Source organism: Squalius cephalus (genome assembly GCF_949319135.1).
Source record: "Squalius cephalus genome assembly, chromosome: 5".
Taxonomy (NCBI): Eukaryota; Metazoa; Chordata; class Actinopteri; order Cypriniformes; family Leuciscidae; genus Squalius; species Squalius cephalus.
Window position 1 is genome coordinate 46226715 of NC_137126.1, and position 22342 is coordinate 46249056.

General features: G+C 37.3%; 2 protein-coding genes across 2 annotated transcripts; one reads left to right on the forward strand and one right to left on the reverse strand.

The window, feature by feature from the left end:
* The first annotated feature begins 110 nt into the window (after window positions 1-110).
* mex3c (mex-3 RNA binding family member C) lies at window positions 111-3853 on the forward strand. Its single transcript, XM_079872498.1, has 3 exons — window positions 111-196; window positions 316-809; window positions 2403-3853. Exons 2-3 carry the CDS (start codon window positions 344-346, stop codon window positions 3527-3529), a joined length of 1593 nt encoding a protein of 530 aa, XP_079728624.1. The 5' UTR covers window positions 111-196; window positions 316-343; the 3' UTR covers window positions 3530-3853.
* An 818-nt stretch (window positions 3854-4671) lies between these two features.
* On the reverse strand, window positions 4672-20586 carry smad4b (SMAD family member 4b). The gene is made up of 11 exons (XM_079872502.1): window positions 20508-20586; window positions 19189-19511; window positions 18909-19083; window positions 18745-18774; window positions 17894-18106; window positions 17631-17735; window positions 16076-16126; window positions 14632-14815; window positions 13623-13791; window positions 12379-12517; window positions 4672-10580 (listed from the first exon to the last, which is right to left on the reverse strand). The coding sequence occupies exons 2-11, from the start codon at window positions 19426-19428 to the stop codon at window positions 10369-10371; spliced, it is 1518 nt and encodes a 505-aa protein (XP_079728628.1). The 5' UTR covers window positions 19429-19511; window positions 20508-20586; the 3' UTR covers window positions 4672-10368.
* Between the last annotated feature and the right edge of the window lie 1756 nt (window positions 20587-22342).

A 22342-nucleotide genomic window follows, 5' to 3' on the forward strand; every position in this document is an offset into this window, starting at 1 on the left:
ATACTTTTTATATATAAAAAAAATATATAATTAAACGTTTTGGCAGTTAAACCCTTGATCCGCGCCGGCGTGTGGCGCTGTGCGCGAGGATCAGCTGTTCACAAACATGCGCGAGAATCCCCGAAGAACCGTAAACAAAGAGATCCAGTAGAACAGGGTCACGGAACCACATCTGCCGCTGCTGTAAATACCAACCGTAAGTTTAAATACACTTAACACACTTTATGAATAGCATTTTCTGTATTTCTGTACACTTGAATGCAGTAACAGAAGAGCTTTGCCGTGACACTAAGTTTGTTTATGTGTGTCCCGCAGTGAAAGCAGGACACGTTGTTGGTCGAGCATGCCCAGTAACGCAGCTCAACTCTTGGAGTCAGACGATACTGAACCGGACCTCCCGGTACTGGTACCGAACCTGAGCGGGTTGAGCCTCCGGGATGATGAGAGTCCATCAGAACCACGTGATACTCCTCATCTGGGTGTCCTGGGTGCGGTGTTGGACCTCCAGCCCCTGTCCCAAACTAGATCAGAGGAGGAATACAGCACCAACAACAATATTATCAGACATGATGCTGATCTGGACCAGCTGAGGACCGGCATGGAGGCACCGGGGACGGGTGGGCTCTTTCAGGACGGGCTGGGCGAGTCCCAAGGCTTCCACCAGGTTCAGGGGAGGATGATGATGGCCATGATGATGATGCAGGAGGGCGAGAGGTGTGCACTAAACACCAGGAGGAAGAGTGTGAACACAACAGAGTGTGTGATGGTGCCCACATCTGAGCATGTGGCGGAAATAGTTGGCCGGCAGGGTGGGTTTGTTTGCTTGTGTCATGTTTAATATTCTAATATTGTGACTCGTTTTGTCTCACATTTCAGCCAGAGAAGGGCTTAACATTAATGGTTTCTTTCTGTGCCGGGCCTGTTGGATTAGTGATTCAGGTTTGAACTCGCCCTGCTGATATTTTCATAGACCTCACCTTGGAGAGAAATATATATATTAGGGCTGTCAAGCGATTACACTGTTTAATCGAATTAATTGCACAGTGTGACGATTCATTAATCGAATTAATCGCTAATTAATCGCACATCAAATTTAGCTGAGAAATTACCCCCAAAATATAATTTAAAGTCATTATTGGGTTAAATGGGAAAATCTCAAATAGACATTACAAAATGGCTCTCTCTCTTAATGAATGGGCCATTGAATCATTGGTTCACTCGTGTGATATTGCCCTCGTTGCTCGTGTGATATTGCATAACTGAATCATGATATAAATTATGAGACAAAAACTCATAAAGAGGCATTTTTGCCCTGATATCTTAAATTTTAGGGTCTTTCTAACTGCAGTCAATAGGCTTCATCACGCATGAGTTGTTGCCCTGCTTCATGTTCATCACCAGCATCAACTGTACGAAATGTAAGATGAACTACGTAGGTCTGGGGTGGGGTTGGGTCCATTAAACATGTTAATAACTTTAACACGTTATATTTCCCCATACCTAATTAATTAAACTAACACGTTAAACCGACAGCCCATAAGCGTACTATAAACGTGTATATGTACAGGAATAAATTAAAATATAAAACTTATTTTAAAATGTAATAATTATTAAAAAACTAGCCTACTGTTTTTACTTTATTTTTCATCAAATAAATTCAATTCAAATTAGCAGAAGAGACTAAAACATTAAAAAAAACTTAATTATTCCAAACTTTTGACCACCAGTATTATATATATATATGTAAAATTATAGAAACGGTACTCTTTTTTTTTTTTTAAGAAAAATAAGTTTCGTTTATTATTAGTCATAACAAATTGTGAATTGTATGGGCCAAATTTTCAATATCCGTGCATTTTATAATGAAATCTTGCTGAAAATGGTTTTAATAATATATGCTCGAACTGACCTCATTGAACTGTCTGTTACTATGGATTACAGCTGCCCCACTTATCTGTGATGACGTGATGTTTAGTCACTGCGCTGTATGAAAACAAGTTGTGTAATACAAGTGAACTAGCACACTGACAACACCAGGTTACACTTTATTTTACAGTGTCATTGTTACATTGTAATTACATATTTAAGTACAGAGTAATATTAATGAAGTGCATGTACTTACTATAGGGTTAGGATTAGGGTTTGGTTGAGGGTTAGTTGCATGTAAATATGCATAATTAACTGTTAATACTATTGTAAGTACACTTAACAAGGACACTGTAAAATAAAGTGTTACCCAACACCATCTATATTAGTATTGACCAATCAACATCAAGGACTGCACTAATTATGCCTGAGAGGAGATCACTTGTCTATCAGTGTGATTGACTGATTGATTGATTGATTGATTTTCGTCTTAAGCTAGCAATGTGCTGACTTGTCTGTACTTCTGCTCTCTTCAGGTTGCAAGATCAAAGCTCTGAGAGCAAAGACCAACACTTACATCAAAACACCCGTTAGAGGAGAAGAACCAGTGTTCGTAGTGACCGGACGAAAGGAGGATGTCATGACGGCGAAGCGCGAGATTATGTCAGCGGCCGAGCATTTTTCCCTCATCCGGGCGTCTCGGAACAAACTGGCGCCAAACGTTGGACACAACAGCGTCCCTTGCCACCCGGGACAGACAACCATCCAGGTACGGGTGCCGTATCGAATGGTAGGGCTCGTGGTGGGACCGAAAGGAGCGACTATCAAGAGGATCCAGCAGCAAACCCACACCTACATCGTCACACCGAGCCGTGACAAAGAACCGGTGTTTGAGGTGACCGGCATGCCTGAGAACGTGGATCGAGCGCGCGAGGAAATCGAAGCCCATATTGCTCTGCGTACCGCGGGAAACGTGGACACCAGCGCAGACGACGACGACTTCCACTACAACGGCACCGACGTAGGCTTCGAGTCGGGAAGCAACAGAGCCTGGCTCTTCTCCGGCGGCGTCTCAAACTTCAACAACGGCAGCTTCCACAGCAACGCCGCGGGATACCGAAACGACAGCTCCAGTTCGCTTGGAAGCAACTCAAGCGAGTCGTACTACAGCGGGAAAGGCAGCGGAGTGGCGGATCTCAGTCCCGGCAGCACCGGCGGTACGTTCTGGTTTGGCGATTCCCAGCTTCCCTTGGGATCTGAAGATTCGTCTGGATACGACGGGCTAACGATGACGGCCCCATCCACCAATCCACTGTGGAGCACCTTCGATCGGGGAGGCGCGAGTTTGCCGAACACGCCGAGGCTCTCTCCATCCCTTCTCGCTCGTCTGTCTCCGCCTCTTCCGGAGGCGCTGGATCATCATCATCATCCGCTGGTTCGGCTGGTGCAGGAGAATTCCCAGAGTCTCCCGGCCTTTGGTACGGCGTTTTCCCCGTCCGGCGACAGCACGGGCTCCAGCTCTCCGCCGGACATGCGCACCTTCCCCAAACACAGCCAGGTTCCCGCGTGCGTACGCTGCGGAGACAATGCGGCGGCGCTCGTCCTGGGAGGGCAAAACCTCGTCTGTTTGGAGTGCTCCAGCTCCATCCTGCAAAGCGTGTAGAGCGCGAGAGTAAGATTTGGGATCACAGAGTAAACTGGTTTATTTTTTACATTGATAAATACTTCTTCCTTCTTTATTATGTTTAAATAACTGGGAAATGCAGGTTTTCAATCAATTCATCTCAAAGATTTCCCCATTTACATTTAGCTGCGACGTCGTTCTTACGGCAAGCAGTGCTGGGGTTTAGCAGCGCTAAATCGTGTTTTATTTTGTTTTGTTGGTTTGTTACTCTGTTTTTACATTTTCATGTGCCTGATTCCATGACGGTAGCGGTGCACGTTGGCGCTGTTGCTGGAAAAGCATCCGTGGCCTTGAGTTTCTGTTTTGCAACACTAGAGTCAAGAAGCATGCGATCATACAAGAGCCGTCCTGACCTCCACGACCCTGAAGCCTGCACTCCATAAACATTAAAGAGCGTTGCACATCGTCATTAAACACGAGCGAAATTCATTTGCGTGTAAAACGCTCATTTCGCATTCAATTGAACGTCACATTTTAGATCAATTTAAACATGGTTTCCACTTGGGTTACATGAATAAAACCCCAATTTCGCATTCATTTCATTCAGTAGCTGTTTCCATCCACGTATTTCTTATGTGAATTTTGGGATATCGCATAAAAAATGGCAGATGGAAAACGCCAAGATGCGTATAAAATGTGCATAAAAACCTTGTAAGAAATCGTGCACATAATAAACTATGATGAAAAAAAATTAACTAAATATAATCGTGATTGCGAAACGCATGACTCAACAGATTATGTGATTGGATAACTGAACTAACCAGTGGATCAATCTCATTGCACACCATCTAAAATATTGTTTTAATCATTCTGAAATACCTGAGCCAAAGTCTGTCATCAAAATGATTTGGCTCACATGATTACATTCCCAAGCATCCGAGCACAAGATAACATGAAAGCGTTTGTTACAGCGTTTCATCTGCATGCTCTGATGCACAAAGCAATTCATTATGTTGGGGAAAGAAAAGAGTCAGAGGCTTCCCTGGTTGCAGCAACTCTTTATCAGTTTATTGATACCCTGCGCCAGTTTCACAAGATTTTGTTCTCTTGAACACATACGATGGAAACGGCTTTATTCATATTCCACTTAAATTCGCATCTCTAGATGAAAACACATGGGAAAATAAGGTCGATTGTTTCACGAATGAAGCCCTTTATATTACGGTATGTGGCTCCTCTCATTGCCTTAACTGAACGGGTCGTGCCGGGCCAGCACAGGGAGTCGTACCGAGAGGAACGGGGCGTTTAGGACCCGAGAGGAGCGATTCTGTCGACGAGAACGTGCTATAAACAATCCCTTTAGTCCAGTCATTTTAAGCCAAAATGGAGGTCAACCTTGAACAAATTGCAACAGAATCAAACTCAACTGATTTTGTATCCTCAATATGTCCTGAATAAGGAAAAAAAAGTCCAGAAGAATCCCATTAGGGGAAAGTTTAGAAAAAGACCCAAATATAGCCTATTCATACGCCTATTCATTCTTTTTCTTATGTGAATAGGGTAAAAATTTTAACCTTTAGATATCACCATGAAAATTACTGAGTTGATTAATTACATCAAGACAAACAAAAATTGTATTACAAGTTTTTTTAAATTGTTTGTTAACATGGACAAACGGTGCATAATCTAATTATGTATGTGCTAATTTGCATAAATACCACAACAGATCTAAACATTGGGTCTAGCCAGGTGAAAATGTCTTGTTGAATCTTGTTGACACATAACAGTAAAATACTTGATGTTAAGGTCTGAATGGAACCCATTTAGGCTACCGATGAACATTAATACATAGAGTCAGGAAGAAGTACTTTAGAAACCAGCCTTTATTAATTATTAAGAGACTGGGTTTGGGGCTGGGTCCGTGGGACTGTTTCTGGGGGACGAGTCTGAGGGAAGAACAGGAGACAGTGGTAAGGAGAATGCAGAAGACAAAAGTTAAGTAAAATAAAAAGTGAATCCCCAGAAACAGTCCCACGGACCCAGCCCCAAACCCCATCTCTGCAATAATAATTAATAAAGGCTGGTTTCTAAACTACTTCTTCCTGACTCTATGTATTAATGTTCATCGGTAGCCTAAATGGGTTCCATTCAGACCTTAACATCAAGTATTTTACTGTTATGTGTCAACAAGATTCAACAAGACATTTTCACCTGGCGAGACCCAATGTTTAGATCTGTTGTGGTATTTATGCAAATTAGCACAGACGTAATTAGATTATGCACCGTTTGTCCATGTTAACAAACAATTTAAAAAAACTTGTAATACAATTTTTGTTTGTCTTGATGTAAGTAATCAACTCAGTAATTTTCATGGTGATATCTAAAGGTTAAAATTTTTACCCTATTCACGTGAGAAAAATAATGAATAGGCGTATGAACAGGCTATATTTGGGTCTTTTTCTAAACTTTCCCCTAATGGGATTCTTCTGGACTTTTTTTTTCCTTACTCAGGACATATTGAGGATACAAAATCAGTTGAGTTTGATTCTGTTGCAATTTGTTCAACCTTTTTTCATAAAATGACTGGACTACTTCTCAAAGTGCAGGCTGACACGGCTAATGACGTCATTATTTCACAATCACCACTAAACTCAGAGAAACCAAGGCATCCATAACCTCTCAAGATTCACTTTGACAAGTTTTTTTTTTATATATATATACAATTTTGTAGTATTTCTGTAGTCTATATTTCATATTCAAATACATATATATATATTAAGATTAAATATAAGACTATTTGGCAAGCAGTCGGCTGCTGGTTGCCGTAAGTATTAGCTTGTAGAGTGTTGACGTTAGGTACTATAGAGCAGGAAAGAGCACACCTGCATGATTTATTATCTAACGATTCCTAAATCGCAACAAAAAAGCCAAGGATCCAATATATATATATAACATATATATATAAACGCTGCATTAGGTCTGCATACTACCACATTATGAACAAAGTAAAAGTCCTATGTTAAACATAACTAGGAATTTTGTTTATCTAAGGGATTTTTACCATCACACTGCAACAATGTTTCTGTATTTGATAATTTTATTGTTCTTTTATTATGTATATATACACATATGCAGGGACATGATGGCATATAAGTTGTATTCAAATTAAAAAATATATTTTATGATATGGCCTTACTGTCCTGTGGCCAAAGCACTGATATTATATATTTGCTGTAAAAAAGAATTAAGATTTTTATTTTTCTGATATTAAAGTTCCTTAATAAATTGTTTCATTTTAAACTCACTTACCTAAGTGCTCTGTGTGATTTGAGTTTATCTTCAGCCAGGTTCATCCGTATTTTTATGGGCTCAACATTAGTATAGTTCTCATACATTAGTATAGTTCTCCGTTATGATCAAGTTATTAATCAGTTTGACTACAGTGGAAAAAAAGATGCAATTTTATGTAGTAACCAAACGTTAAAAAAATACAAAGCAGATCGTCACATTTAATAGTTTCAGAGAGAAAGTTTTCATTGTTTAATTACACTAATGATTGAAAGTAATCGAAATGATGGTATTCTCATATCTGCAGTGTTATACAGTCATATGGTGATGATATCAATCTTCTGTTGATCAGATAAAGTCATTATGTTGATGTACATATCAAAAGAACATCAACTGAAAAACACTAATAAGTGAAGAAACACACTGGAAAATCTTCTCCTCCAACCTGAACAAGTCAACCAGGCTCAACAAGTCTCTCACACACACTTCAACTGTCTCTCTGGTTGAACTTGACACACAGGCTGTACTCAGAATGGGACACTAGCATGCAAACTACACACTGCATACTTGTTTGTTTTGTAAAATATGTGAAACGGTTTGTAATATACAATGCTAAACATTTAACCCTCCGGTGCTCTTCAGTTGTTTTTGAAAAAAAAAAAAAATATATATATATATAAATATATATATATATATGTATATTTACTTTGTCGGAATGGTATGAAACTTGGTAAAGATTTTAGCATTTGCTATGCGAACACAGAAAAGCTGATTTGGTCCTGAATAAAATAGTAACACTTGTATTGTCTGCAGTCAAAAATGGCTTGCGGAAACATTTGGTGCACACAAACAAAATCTTTTGAAAGCTTTTTTTTTTTTTTAGGTATCAAGCTCAAATTTGAAACACCACTTGTTTAGATTTATGGCTTTGATTTTCTCGCAGTTTTAGTGTTTAACATGTTTTGTAAAATATGTTTCACATAAAATTTGAAAATAGTATTTTTGTGCATTTTTATATAACTTATAAACTTCACTTCAGCAATAATCTGCCAAGTGTCTTCTTTAAAAAAGAGACCAAACTGAAGTCTGTGCTCCACAGCATTCAAGATTTATGACAGTTTAAGCTGGAAATTTAATTTTCAGGTCTATGCTCAAAAAGTGAATCAATTAAATACCATAAAATCCCCTAAAAATACAAAATATATATATAAAAAAACATAACTATAATGTAATACATTCATTTCATCAGGAATTTCAGTCAATTTTGACAGGCATGCGAGGAGCACCAGAGGGTTAGTTTGTTATATAATTGTCAAATTGAGTCAAGCTACATGTTTAATTTAGCGAATGGTATCCAATTAATTTTAAAAACTAATGCAATTGTTGCTTTATGGAATAATATATTTCATTTTTGGCAGTCTGAAATAGTCAAGAATGAGAAAATCATGGCTCATATTACTTCGGTACTTCCATATTACTTTAGTCGTACTGAAAATAGAAAGTCAAATAGAGCATTATGCATTGTTCATAAATGCACTATGAACAATATACTTACTGCATGCTCCAAAATATTAGTATGGTAGTGTGCCATTCTGAACACGCCTTCAGATTCAATACTATTGCCAACTGTTTGATTATTACAGGCCAACATGATCATGCATCACTAAGAAAAATGATGAACATATGTGACCCTGGATCACAAAACCAGTCTCGAGTCGCACGGGTATATTTGAGGCAATAGCCAACAATACATTGTATGGGTCAAAATTATCCATTTTTCTTTTGTGCCAAAAATCATTTGGATATTAAGTAAAGATCATGTTCCATGAAGATATTTTGTAAATTTCCTACCGTAAATATATAAAACATGTATTTTTGTGAGTGAATGCAGCACAATCGCCAACATAAATGAACAACTTTAAAGGAGATTTTCTCAATGTTTCGATTTTTTTGCACCTCAGATTCTAGATTTACAAATAGTTGTATCTCGAACAAATATCATATCCTAACAAACCATCAATGGAAAGCTCATTTATTCAGCTTTCGGATGATGTATAAATCTCAATTACAACAAATTGACCCATGTGACTGGTTTTGTGGTCCAGGGTCACATATGTGCATACAATAAAAAGACAAGACAAAACTGGTTAGTACAAAAAAAAAAATCTGTTTTTCAGTATTCAGGATATCTAAACCACCTGAGCTAAATGGAGTTTTATATCAAAGAAAAAATGCATTTCTAAAAGAAATCATATTTCATGTCTTCTAATAAGTGTAAACAATGCAAAGAAAAGAAATCTTCCCACCAAACAAATTCAAAGTTCAAAATCTAGTTTACTGCAAATTCCCATTTAAAGTGACAGAATACCAAAGTTCATTGAAATAGTCCTAAAAACTTCACTTCAGTGTTCTGTTGTCACTTTATATGCTAATCTTCAGTAAAATGATAACTTTTCAATTGATCTTGAACCGTGAAATTGTTTGGTGTGTGGATTCTTCATTTTGTTTCTATGCACCCAGAAAATGCTTTTCATGAACACACTGGTGCAGGACTTCTTCATATTGTCTAGTCGTGTAAAACAGACGTCTAGAAGCGAGATGAGTCTGTTTCTGTCTGCTCTCTGAAAGAATCAGCCATACTGAGACAGAGAAAAGCTCAGGGAAAACAACCTTTACAAGTGATATAAAGTAACCGAGTGCTTGATATAAATGAGTGAACATTAGTGTTATAAAAAATACTGCATAGCAATTTAAAACACACACACACACACACACAAAGGACAATATTCTGGCCACATACTCACCGCAAAGATATGGAAATGCCAAACACAAGCTGAACAAATTTTTGTGCAATAGCTGTAATATTCATGTATGTATTTCATGAATTGCATTATAAAACCATTTTTAGTTAAATTGAATGCAACAATTTAAGTAATGCCGAATTTCTGTCATAAAACCATTCTTACACAAATTGTTTACTGAGGAATAGTTTTATGAACCATCGGCTGTTTAGTTACGTAATCCAGAATTTCTCAGTAAATAGTTGGTAAAAACCATTCTTGCATAAATGACTTCAATAATTTACAAACTTTCATGAACCGTCATTTATGAATGCAACAATTTATATTCTGAATTTTTTGTGTTTGAAAAACCTTTCAATTCAATGCAATAAAGGAAAATGGTTTTACGAACTATGACGAATGACAACATGAATGAATTTCTGAGTAAATTTTTCATAAACTATGTTGTATAAATAAAACATTTTTTTTTTTTTTGCACATGGTTCATCTTGTGTTGCACAGAACATGATTAATCTGTATTTGGCTACAGTGTGTATGTGGCCACTGTATAAGATCCGACTGATTTAAACTCATGACGACACCGGATTAAATGCAATATGATATCATTTCTAAACATCTCCAAACGAGTCCATTTCTTGTGTGAACATCAAAGTGAAGGTTTAAAAAAAGGGTCGTTTCGCTGCGTTCTGATGAACAGTTCTGTTTGATCTAGTGTTGTTTTGTACCATTGCTGGTTTTCTCAATCTTCTGTCATTTTGAGCTATATGCACTGTTCTGAATGTCCGGTCATCAGTCCAGAGGTTGCGGGTCGGCTATAGGCATGGTGTGCAGAACCTCGTCCAACAGCTGAAGGGCCCGGTGTAGGTGGATCTCGATCCAGCACGGGGTCTCCTTGATGCTCTGGCGAGGGTAATCAGGACCCCAGCCCTTCACGAAACTCATGCGCAGAATGCAGAGACGCCGCAGGTCGTCCACACCGATGCCTGCCGCAGCAGACAGACCTGAGGAGAGGTGGACGGGATATGAAAATCACTTCTCAAATCACAAATGTTAATGGAAATTAATATCATGGAAATCATTTGGTTCCAGTAGTTTTGTTTAAAATAAGAACAAAACATCATGAAATTCATTTGGTTCCAGTATTTAAAAAAGAAGAATTTTTTTTTTGTTTCATCATAAATAAATGTTAACTGAACCGAAAGTCATGAAAATCATTTTGGTTCCAGTATTTTTCTCAAAAAAAAAAAAAAAATTGAGTCATGAAAATCATTTCATTTGGTTCCAGAATTTAAAAAAAGAAAAGAAAAGAAAACTGTGAAAATGTTATGAAAAGTATTTGGTGCCAGTATTTTTTTTTTTTTTAAAGAACTGTTGACAGAACCAAACGTCATGAAAAAAAAATTGGTTCTTGTATTGTTTTAAAAACAATTTAAAAGATAATTGCGACCTTTTATCTCACTATTGCGATATCACTCAGAATTGCGAGATATAAACTTGCAACTGCGAGTTATAAAGTCAGAATTTTGTGATTGAACTCACGAGTTTATATCTCGCAATTCTGAGAAAAAAAGTCAGAATTGTGAGATAAAAAGTCGCAATTTTTATTTTATTATTCAGTGGCAGAAACAAGCTTCCATAGAGCGTAATGAATATCATTTGGTTTCAGTATTTAAAAAAAAAAAAACTTACCAGAATTGAAAATCATTTGACAGAACCGATTGTTATGAAAAGTATTTGATGCCAGTATTTTATAATTAAAAAAAAGAACTGGCACTGAATAAGTTCTCTAATAATAAGATAATTTTATGGATTATTCCACAAATTACAATCTTTCAGTTAATAGCCCAGTTTGCCACACGCAGCTCTGATTGGGCCTCAATAATGCCTGGTTCAGATTACACGATTTTGGCACGATCCGTTTGACGTAAGGTGTCGTGGGGGTTCGTAAACGACAACGGGCGTCGGGACGCAAGATTCGATCACGCAACATCACGATAAAAAGACTAGCATGTTTAATTTTTTTTCCAGTCCTCCACAACGGGTTCCGTCAAGAGTGAGTGAGTGAGTGTGCGGGAGTGAGTGAGTGAGTGAGCGAGAGTGAATGAGTGTGTGTGAGAGTGTGCGTGAGTGAGTGAGTGAGTGAGTGAGAGTAAGTGCGTGTGTGCGTGAGTGAGTGACAGTGTGTGTGTGTGTGTGTGTGTGTGTACTTGTACAACTATCTTTGTGAGGACCAGTTTGAGTTTTAGACCACTGGAGTGAGGACAAAGAGAGTAAAGTGAGGACATTTTGGCCAGTCCTCACTTTCTGAGAGCCTTTAAAGGCCTGTTTGAGGGTCAAGACTTGGTTTTAGGGATAAGGTTATAATGAGGTTAAGGGTAGGGTTAGGGTCAGGGGTCGGGTTAGGCACTGAGTTGTGATGGGTAAGGTTAGGGTAAGCGGCTAGAGATTGCATTGTGTCAATGAATGTCATATAGACAGATGTACAAGAATATGTGTGTGTGTGTGTGTGTGTGTGTGTGTGTGTGTGTGTGTGTGTGTGTGTGTGTGTGTGTGTGTGTGTGTGTGTGTGTGTGTGTGTGTGTGTGTGTGTGTGTGTGTGTGTGTGTGAATGAGTGTGAGACGGCACTCGATGACTGGTCGGAAAGCAGCGTGTAGTCTGACATGTTTCTTGTCCACGACACGACAAGATTTTAGGAGTCAAAATCGTGTAATCTGACACAGTGACTATCGTAACAGACTAAAAAAATGGTGTATTCTGAACCAGGCATAATGATGTCAGAAAACAGATGAAAGCCTCACTGATAGCAGGGGCGATGCCCCCCACAGAGCCGGGTCCCGGGATGTTCCCCGCCACCGCAGCCGCCTGCGCAGACGCTGCAGCCTGAGCCGTGGCCGCCTGCTGCTGCATCTGCCGATGACACTGACGCAGGTCAAACACCTGCACACACAACACACACATTAAACCAGAGGCTTTCAGCACTGGCTGGACATCTCATGCATCCGCTGTCCCTGCTGACGTACATCTTGTGTTAGTTACAGCCATGTAAAGGACATGACATCACATAGGATGCACACTTGTCAGTTACACTGCACTGAAACGACAAACACTACGAAAAAAGATGACTTTTTAAATGTGGTGCATGGGCGGCATAAATTAATTTACACAAATTCATAGTGAAATATTCAGTTAAATGCTGCTGTTGTGATGCATTTTTTTATTATTTTTTCTGAAGTGTTGACAACTTAGTGTTAACTAATAATTGTTATAAACTGGTGCTACCAACAAAATATTAGTGCATTCCTGGAACTGGGCGTCGTTACACTACATCCTTATGCATCGCTTTCTGCCAGGACTTTTACGGGCTTTTCCCAAATCACTGAAGTGATGTCGATGTCCGGGTTAGCGGTAGCATAAGCCGTCAGGCAAATGTTATTTAAATAAACTCCTGATGTACTTATAAACTTTCCAATGCCTCGTTTTATGAGTACAGAACCTATTTGTACTACTGTAGAAGATTGGTACCATTCTGGGCATTATTAGTGCGGTAATTTACGAGATATAACCTTGGATCCATTAGTGCCTGCACTAAGCCCTCCGGCTGATATCTCTAAATAAGCTCTAACTTTAATAATGTTCAACCAAGGGGAAAAAGGCTTCTGGGGGGTGTTTGGCTCGAGGTCATGGTGCAAAGGACCCTAGGTTGAAATTACTCCAAACCATCCCTTTAAATAACGTATTTCAAATCAGCAACAACATCTGACATGAAGTGTCTGTCACATAAAAATGTTGTTTCTTATAAGTAATATGAGTGCGCGTCTTTGTGTATCTAAAGTCTTTGCTAACTATTAGCATGGCTACCTCTAAAAATAAGTGAAGCTTGACTGGAGTTTGTCTACTTTAAATCAAGAGTAGCTTCCTCACACACCATAGTATTACCATGCTACTTTAAAACAATGCCATGCCAGCATATTAGCATGGTGCTATGTGTCAAGAAGTTAATTTAGTTTATTCGTGAAGGCTAAATAACACATGGTTGTGTTACCTTGATGTAGGCACTGGGGTAGATTTTGTGGACGGCGTCACCCGGAGCTCGTCCAGCCTCACGGTCCAGATAATAACTCTGAACAAACACAGCGTGATCACTGAGGCAGCGCACCCACACGTCACCCTCTCCTTTACACTCCAGCTGAACACCTTTACCGATATGAAGCCTGGAGGAGACAACAACAGAGAGAGCTTGACTTGTCTGCAGTTATGAAGGGAGAATCATGGGTAACGATGAAATAAATAAGCCAGAGCTGCAGGACTAGTAACTAATATTCCAGCATCAAGTCATTTTTCCGTTCCAATTAAAAGTAAAATATCAGTATCACAACCATATTTTATGTTTAAAGTAGGGATGCACCGAAATTCTGGGCCGAAACAGAAAACTCTGGATGCACTTGACTGAAAACCGAAAATGCTTTTTAAAATTTATTTATTTATTATTATTAAATTAATTTAATAATATTTAATACAAAAAATGTTTAATAAATTTAATTAATTATTAAATTTGATTTTTATTGTATAATTGTACTAATGTTAGGATTTTTTAATTAAATTCCATATTTTTTTAAATTATTATTTTCATTATTTTCACAACAAAATAATACAATAATACGAATAATTGAACAAAAAATAACTACACTTTTATTCAGTTATTTATTTTTATCAAATTATTTGAATCAAATGTATATTTTTTTTATTTATTTGAATCCTATTTTTATTTATTTATTTTTACATTTTTAATAACTAATTTTTATTTATTTAAATCAATTTTTATTTATTTAAATCAATTTTTACTTATTTAAATCAAGTTTCATTTATTTTAATTGATTTATTTTTAACCATTAATTGTATTAATTGTTACATTTTTATTTAGTTTTTTTTTTATCCATTTTTTTTATGAAATGTGTTAACGTATTATTTATTTAAATCAAATGTTTTACTTTAATCAAATGTATTTTGTTCATTAGTTAACCCCTGCACACGTGATCCAAGTAAAGCAATACCTGGCTCTCTCGATGGCCTCGGTGCGATGGACGTTACTCAGCTGGCCGAGGCAGAAGCGATCTCCACCTGAAGGGTCCACGTAACCGTCCACCGTTACGACGGGACAGTTGGAGGGCACCTTAAACGTCTCGCCCACCTGAATGTCCATCTCAAAGTACGCAATCGAGCACCAGTAATCCGGAGCTGAGAGAAACACAAAGAGAAACAGCACAGTATAATATGAGTTTCTGAATTATGCATATTTAAAATACTATAAATGTTAAACCATGGCTGCATAATATTTTGATCACTTCACTGACGATGGGAAAGTAAATGCACTGCTGTATGTAAGAGGACATTACGGTAGCCATACTACAGTTTTGCTGTAGCTCAACTAGAGATGACAAGGTGATGAAGTACTGGTAAAATGAAGTCCTCCACCTCTTAATATAAGACTTAATATAAGTCTTCTCTGTTATATGCACAATGCTCTATTTAAAAACAATCCAAAATCTTTTGTAGACAAATTGGTTTTTAGTGGGTATTGTCACGGACATGTTACGCGTCAGGTGAGCTCAGGTGTGTTAGTGGTTCCATCTGCAAGGTCCAATTGTATGACAAGAACAGTTTTAGTTAGATCGTCATCTGCTTGGAATAAATTGGACTTAAGAACAAGGCATATATCCAACATATGTAATTTTAAGAAGACTCTAAAACAGATGACAATTAATAGTATTACACCAGTTAATTTGTGACTGTTATAGGTATTGACATTTTTAAATGCTGTATGTGCGTGAATGTGTATATGTGGATAAATGTATATGTGTGATTATGTTATATGTATGTTATATTTGTGTATTTTAACTGTACACACGTTTCAGCACTTTTATGGGCCCCAGGAAGACTAGCAACCACATTGTGGAAGCTAATGGGGATCCAAATAAATAAACAAATAAATAAACAAATAAACCTCTGTACTGCAAGGGGTTGTGGGTAATATTAGCCCATAATTCATCTACGGATACACACTTTTTATCCATACATACTACAAGTACAAAGGAATTATTTGAATTAGCTTTTATATTTATATTTTCTGTTTTAATTTAATTTTTTTGTCATTTCTTTTAGTTTTAGTTTTTGAGAATATTACTACTTTTAGAATATTTTGGTTTACTTCATTTTTATTTTAGTTTTAGCTAGAGTTCAGTTGTATTTAATTAATGTCCAGTGATTTTTCTGCTAAACTTAAATTAGAAATGTTTCCTTTGCCAACTAACTGCAATATGTTTTTCAACTAATATTTCTATTTTGTTTTATTTCATCTTTATTTCAATTAATAAAATACGTTTTCAATGCTTTAAGTTTAAGCAGTTTAAGTTAACGATAATAACCCTAATCCTTATCTCACATATAATCTAGTTTCTATAGTTTGTGAATCGGAGAGCAGCCTGTTTTATTCCTTACTTGGATGTGTGGATATGGGCGGCTGGAACGCCAGCTCATTGTGGACTGACCCTGAGAAAGACAGAAAAAGAAAAACATTTAGGGTGCTTCACACTGCCAGTGTAGTTCGAAACGAGACGTATTTTGCATGAAAAATTGGTCATGTGAAAGTTGTCATTTCGCAGCGGGGTACTGAACCCGAAACTACAGTACCTGAAGGAGGTCATCTGACAGCCATTTGTAGAGTTATCTGAATACATAGTAGAGTGCACTCATTCAATCCCATAATGCACTGCAATTACAAGTGTACAACTGATGTATGCTCAACGGATAGAGAATGCCCATAATGCAGTGTGAGGGTCATGCCGAATAAATTCCTGTGTCTAACCAGAAGATGGCGCCTGAAGGTGAATCAGACATAAATGTATTGCAGATATCATTAATGTTTAATAATTTAATGTACAACATAATTCAAGAAAAATTGTCTTATTTGAAGGGGAATATCAGAAGGCCAAATCCTGACTGGACGAGAGGAGCTGGGGATGGAGAAGGGTAATTCGCTCCTGAGAAACAGGATAAGCTGCTGATAACACTGAATGAATCTTATATATATAAATATATATATATATGAGGTAGGGATGGAACGGTACATGTATTCGTATTGAACTGAAACGGTACGGGTGTCACGGTTCGGTGCATAAATTTACACAGAGAATACACGGTATAAAAATAAATAAAACTCGTGTGCAAATTAATTAATGAAATGGGGAACTACTATTAGATACGCGTGTGTGTGAGAGAGAGAGAGAGAGAGAGATGTGCGGGCACGATCGAAAAGTCGCAAAGCGTTTACTTATATTTGTGTGCGCGCGTGTGTGTGTGTGTGAGGCGCGGGCGCGATCAAACAGTGGAAACATAAAAACGTCATTTTGTTTACACAGGACATCATTCAAACTGCAAAGTGTTTAAGTTACTGTTAATTAAAAAATGAAGGAAAACAAATATATTAATCTGAAATGTAGCAAATTAATTTTCAATTAATTCAGGTACAATTACCAAACATATCTCAAGGTCTTTTTGTCTTTTTATTAATTTAATTAATAAACTAATTATATAAAACTATTGTCAGTGCACTATAAATAAACTGGTTATATGCCTTTACTTTATTAATAAAACTTATTTAAAAAATACAAGGCTTAAGTAATTTATTTTCCTTTGGTGGTACAGCCTGAGAAATGCACAAGCCATTGTACCGAACTCGTACCGAACCGTGATGTCTGAACCGAGGTATGAACCGAACCGTGACTTCTGTGTACCGTTCCACCCCTAATATGAGGATGCAGTGATAGGCGTCAAATTCCTATAGGAACACGTGGATGAGCTGAGAGTCAGCTGACCTGCCAGAACTGACGCTATGCTTGATTTGTGCTGACGTAAGATGAACACAAATGCACCGGGGTTCGATAGAATCGAAGGTGTGTAAACCAGACGAACGCTGCGGGACGCATCAAACGTGCCCGGTGTGAAAGCCCCCTTAATGAGAGCAAAGCAGACAGTGATGTAGTCAGTCACTCACAGTACTGGCCCGTGTGAGGCAGGGGAGGGTGGTGCTGCAGGTGCCCGTTCTGATGGGGGATGCTGGGGGGGAAACTACTTCCTCTGGGCCATGAGCTGGGGGCATCTAATGGAGGAAAACACACAGATATCATACGGTGATAAAACAATATCATTACACATGGCATTTATCTATGCTTTGTTACTGTTATGACTTTTCTTTGTTCATAAAACCAATGAACAAAGTGGCCGCTGGTTGCACAAAAGGATGAAATAACGCCTTACTGGTTGGACCGGCAGCCATACTGGTGAATGCAGAGGTGGAGGCGGAGCTTGTGGAGTCAGCTGGGGGCAGGAGGGCGGGGCTGTTGAAAGCGTCGGGTGGAGCAGAGGAAGTGGCAGTGTGTTGGATGGTTTGAATACTATGACCTCCATCAGCAGACGAATGTGACGGCTGACCCTCAAACTCATTCTTCACCACGAGCTCTCCACTCGGACCTACACATCAATGTGAAAAATGACTTATTCACCAATCTGCAATGGATCATATCCAGTTATTCGATCATTATCCCAAAATAAATACCATTAGGAAACAAAATATAAATTGTCCTGCTTATTTCACAGCTACTTAGAAAATAAAGTACATAAATGGACATGAAATATTGATTTGAGTTTAAATTATTTAACTACGCCAGAAGAAATAGAGTGTGGAGTGATATGAGAGAGACTGGGGTCGGTTTAAATCTGTGAAAAAAGCCTCTTATGCTCAACAAGGCTGCACTTATTTGATAGAAAATACAGTAAAAACTGTAATATTGTAAAAAATTAGTGCAATTTAACAACTTTTTTATTTTAATATATTGTTATCAATGTTGAAAACAGTTTTTGCTGCTTAATATTTTTGTGGAAACCGTTTTTTCAGGATTCTTTGATGAATAGAAAGTTCAAAAGAACAGAATTGAGACTTTTTTTTGTAACATTACAAATGTCTTTCTTTCAGAAAAAAAACTTTTGAATGGTAGTGTTTAATTACACAGTTTAATATTATTTTACAACTTATACAAAAAAAAAAATTAATATATATATATATATATATATATATACACATATAGTAGTCTATAAAAGTGCACCCTTACCTGGGCCGCCCAGAGTCAGGACAGACAGATCTGAAAATGACAAGACAGAAAGAGACCATACATTATTAGAAATAATAAGAATATGACATGAACATGGGCACTGGAAACAAATGTTTACCATGACAAAGTTTCAAATCACAGCAAGACAACAGAAAATAATTCACCAATGCTTGGAGACACGACCCTCTCATAGTGATATGGGTTCACACACACATTGTCGCATTTCAGGTCAAAGGCAAACTGGCAGTACTTCACGTGCTTCAGCTCGTTCTTGTGCAGATCGGGCCATCGCCACAGCCGTGTGTATATGACATGAGGAAACCCTTTACGACCGGCCACCTGAAGATAAGATGTAGCACAGAGTCTCATACAAGTAACTTCCTTTTCTAACATCCAAGATAAACTTAAGAGCGTAAAATGGTGTATTGTTCTGGAGAAACAGACCTGCAGTCTCCCGTCTAGCGTGCGCTGTATCGTCACACATTTACTGGGATGAGCTCCGTTCGTAGTGATGGCAGTGATCAGTGAGTCTAACTCATCTTTCTTCTCTTTCAGCTTCTTCACCAAACTTTCTATCGCTCGTTTGGCGAAAGTCTCGCTCTCTCCTCCCTGTCGATGGCACATGAGACTGTGGACGATGCTCAGACAGGCGTCATTACTGGTGGGTGTGCTGGAGATGGACATGATGCTGGAATACACTCAACGTCCTTCAAACCTCTCGAGCTCCTGTCTTCACACCTTGATGTTGAGACGTGATCCACGCTGTCCTAAAACACACAGAGAGACTGTCAGCACGACTTATGGATTTATATTTTGAAACAAAATCTGGCCATTCTTTTTTTTTTTTATAGCACATTGCAGTATTGATTTTTTTATTTTTTTATTCATGTGCCCTTGTAATCTTTAATCAAAATAACTTTCCATCCCTCTTGATGTGACAACCTGTCACTCACAGCACATCAGCAATAGTAAACGTCAACGATCCAATCAATTCCTGACTGGAAAAGTCACTTTCACTTGGACATACGTCACAATAGGGAAGACAATACGATTGCAACCTCTGTTTAATGCCAACTTTAATATTAATTATTTTCACACTGTGCTTTATAAAATAAACATACAATTATTTGTCATGCCTATAAAAGCATATTACACTGCATTTAAATAGACAAACATAGTATGTATATATATATATATATATATATATATATATATACACACATACACATACATGCACAATACACAATATACATACATGTGTGTGTGTGTGTGTGTGTGTTTGTGTGTGTGTGTATATATGTGTGTGTGCATATTGTGTATTGTGCGTATGTATGTGTATGTATATGTGTGTGTGTGTGTGTGTGTGTGTGTGTGTGTGTGTGTGTACATACACACACACACACACACACACATACATACGCTCAATACAAAAACGATACTGATTAATCAGCTGAATTAACATTTATGTTCTCTGTCAAACACAGTGATGAACTCATACTGATCTATTAATAAATTCTAAACCCATCAAAAGCACATCATTACACTTAATTATTGTAACAGTCAAATATGTGAACGTGAATAATAATAAATCACAGTTCACTATGACAATACTGATCTCACTATGAAGCTAACGAGCTAACTGGCTAACAGATACTCCTCAAATATGTGGGGAATGGACAAATAAAGTATCTACACGAGTGCTATAGTAAAATATTAGCTAGATATTACAAATAAAATAAGAAAATATCAACAGAAACACTTACGATTCATGTAGCAACGACAGGGACATTGTCTCTACGTAAGCTCAGTGATGTCATCAACGCTCGAGTGACGAGCGTAAATAAGCCCCGCCCACACAGATGCTCTTCTTGCTTCATGACTGAAAACTACTAGTAATGTAATATGTGTAATAAAACTTAATATGTTACTAGGACAATACTTAATCTTACTAAACTCAACTTGGTTGCACTAAAAGTTCTAACACTAATAGCATCCAGTCCTACTTTCTTCAGTAAATGTAGTATACTGTACACAGTATGCACTTATTCTAGTATGCACTGAGACCTACTACATTTGCACACTGCTTGTAAATAATGCAATGCATTTGATTATTTCCATTGTGATGAATGAGTTAGAAGCATTATCTGCAGCAATTTTTACAAGAACAGTTTTTGACCCATCTAAATTATGTGACAAGTTCCGGCATACAATTGTTTGAAGCTTCTATTATATATTGCATACTGTTTCACATAATTTTAAAACAGTGTTCACTATGCACAGTATACAGTATACATTATACTGTGCGATAAGCACTCCACTTGTGTTCTGAACATCATTTAAGACACTACTGGACCAGGATTTCTTTTAGTCTTTTGTCTTTAAACCTGTACAGGATAGATAGGTATAATCAATCCTACTCCTGAAAGTCCATTTCTGTATAAACGATTGTCATTTCTGCACCAGTAGCAGCACCAAATGAAGTTGCAAATCTGTTTGTATGACATATGCATGGATCAAGATACAGTGTGAATTTAGAGAACAATCTTCAAGTGTTTGGAACTTCATTAAAAACAATTATGCAATTTTCTTTAGTGCAGCTAATGACACAGAAATTGCATGTTTTACTTACGGTTTACCATATCAGGCATGGCACACAACATACATAATACTTAAAATAGTTTTTTTAAAAATCACAATAGAATATTGAACCTTTTGACAATATAAGATAATCTATATAATATAGTGAGAATATGCATCTCATACTCGAATTCAGAGGCCCAAAATAGAGTAAAAATATGCAATGTGGTGCATTGTTATTTATAAGTCCAAAAAAAGTAAGATGAGGTTCTGATAGCTTTTAATGTAAATCAATGAGATTTTTATAACAGTGTAGACTTTATTAAGAGCAGTACCATGACAAGTGAGACTGTGAGCGATAGTCTTGCCTTGTTTCCAATGGCATCCGCTGTAAAAAGCTGTATAAAGCTCCTAGATTACTTACAGTTTTCCACAGCTTATATTGTCGGGAGTTTTTTGTCAATTGAAATTTCTTGGAAAGATATTTTTCCAGTGTTTCATGAGCAGAACAATCCAAAAACACATTAAATAACACTACTGCCCATTGAAGAGAAGCACGGAAGCCTCGCTTTCATTCCCATTAAAAATCAAAGATGGCGCTGCTGTGAATAAGGTCTATAGCATATACTTACATAAAACGCATAGAAATATCAGTCGTCACTTTATATCTCCCAATAATATGTCATATTAAGATGATATTTAAATGCTTAGTTTAATGATCAAAGCTCTTTAGCTTTTTATTGTGGGGGCTAAACATAATACAATAATGACTGAGAGATGAACAAATAAACAAAAGCCTGATGATCATATTTGATATTCACATTTTAACATGAATAATGATGTATGGGTGATCAAGTAAACTGAAATTGCTTCAGTCCAAGTGTTAATCTTGAAATATTACTAACAATATAAGTTATTCTTACGTTTACTTTATAAAAAATCATAAGATATTTCCCAGTAAAAAGACATGTGAACCACAACTTGAAGTGGGACACTTTTACAATTACACTAAAAGGCCTTT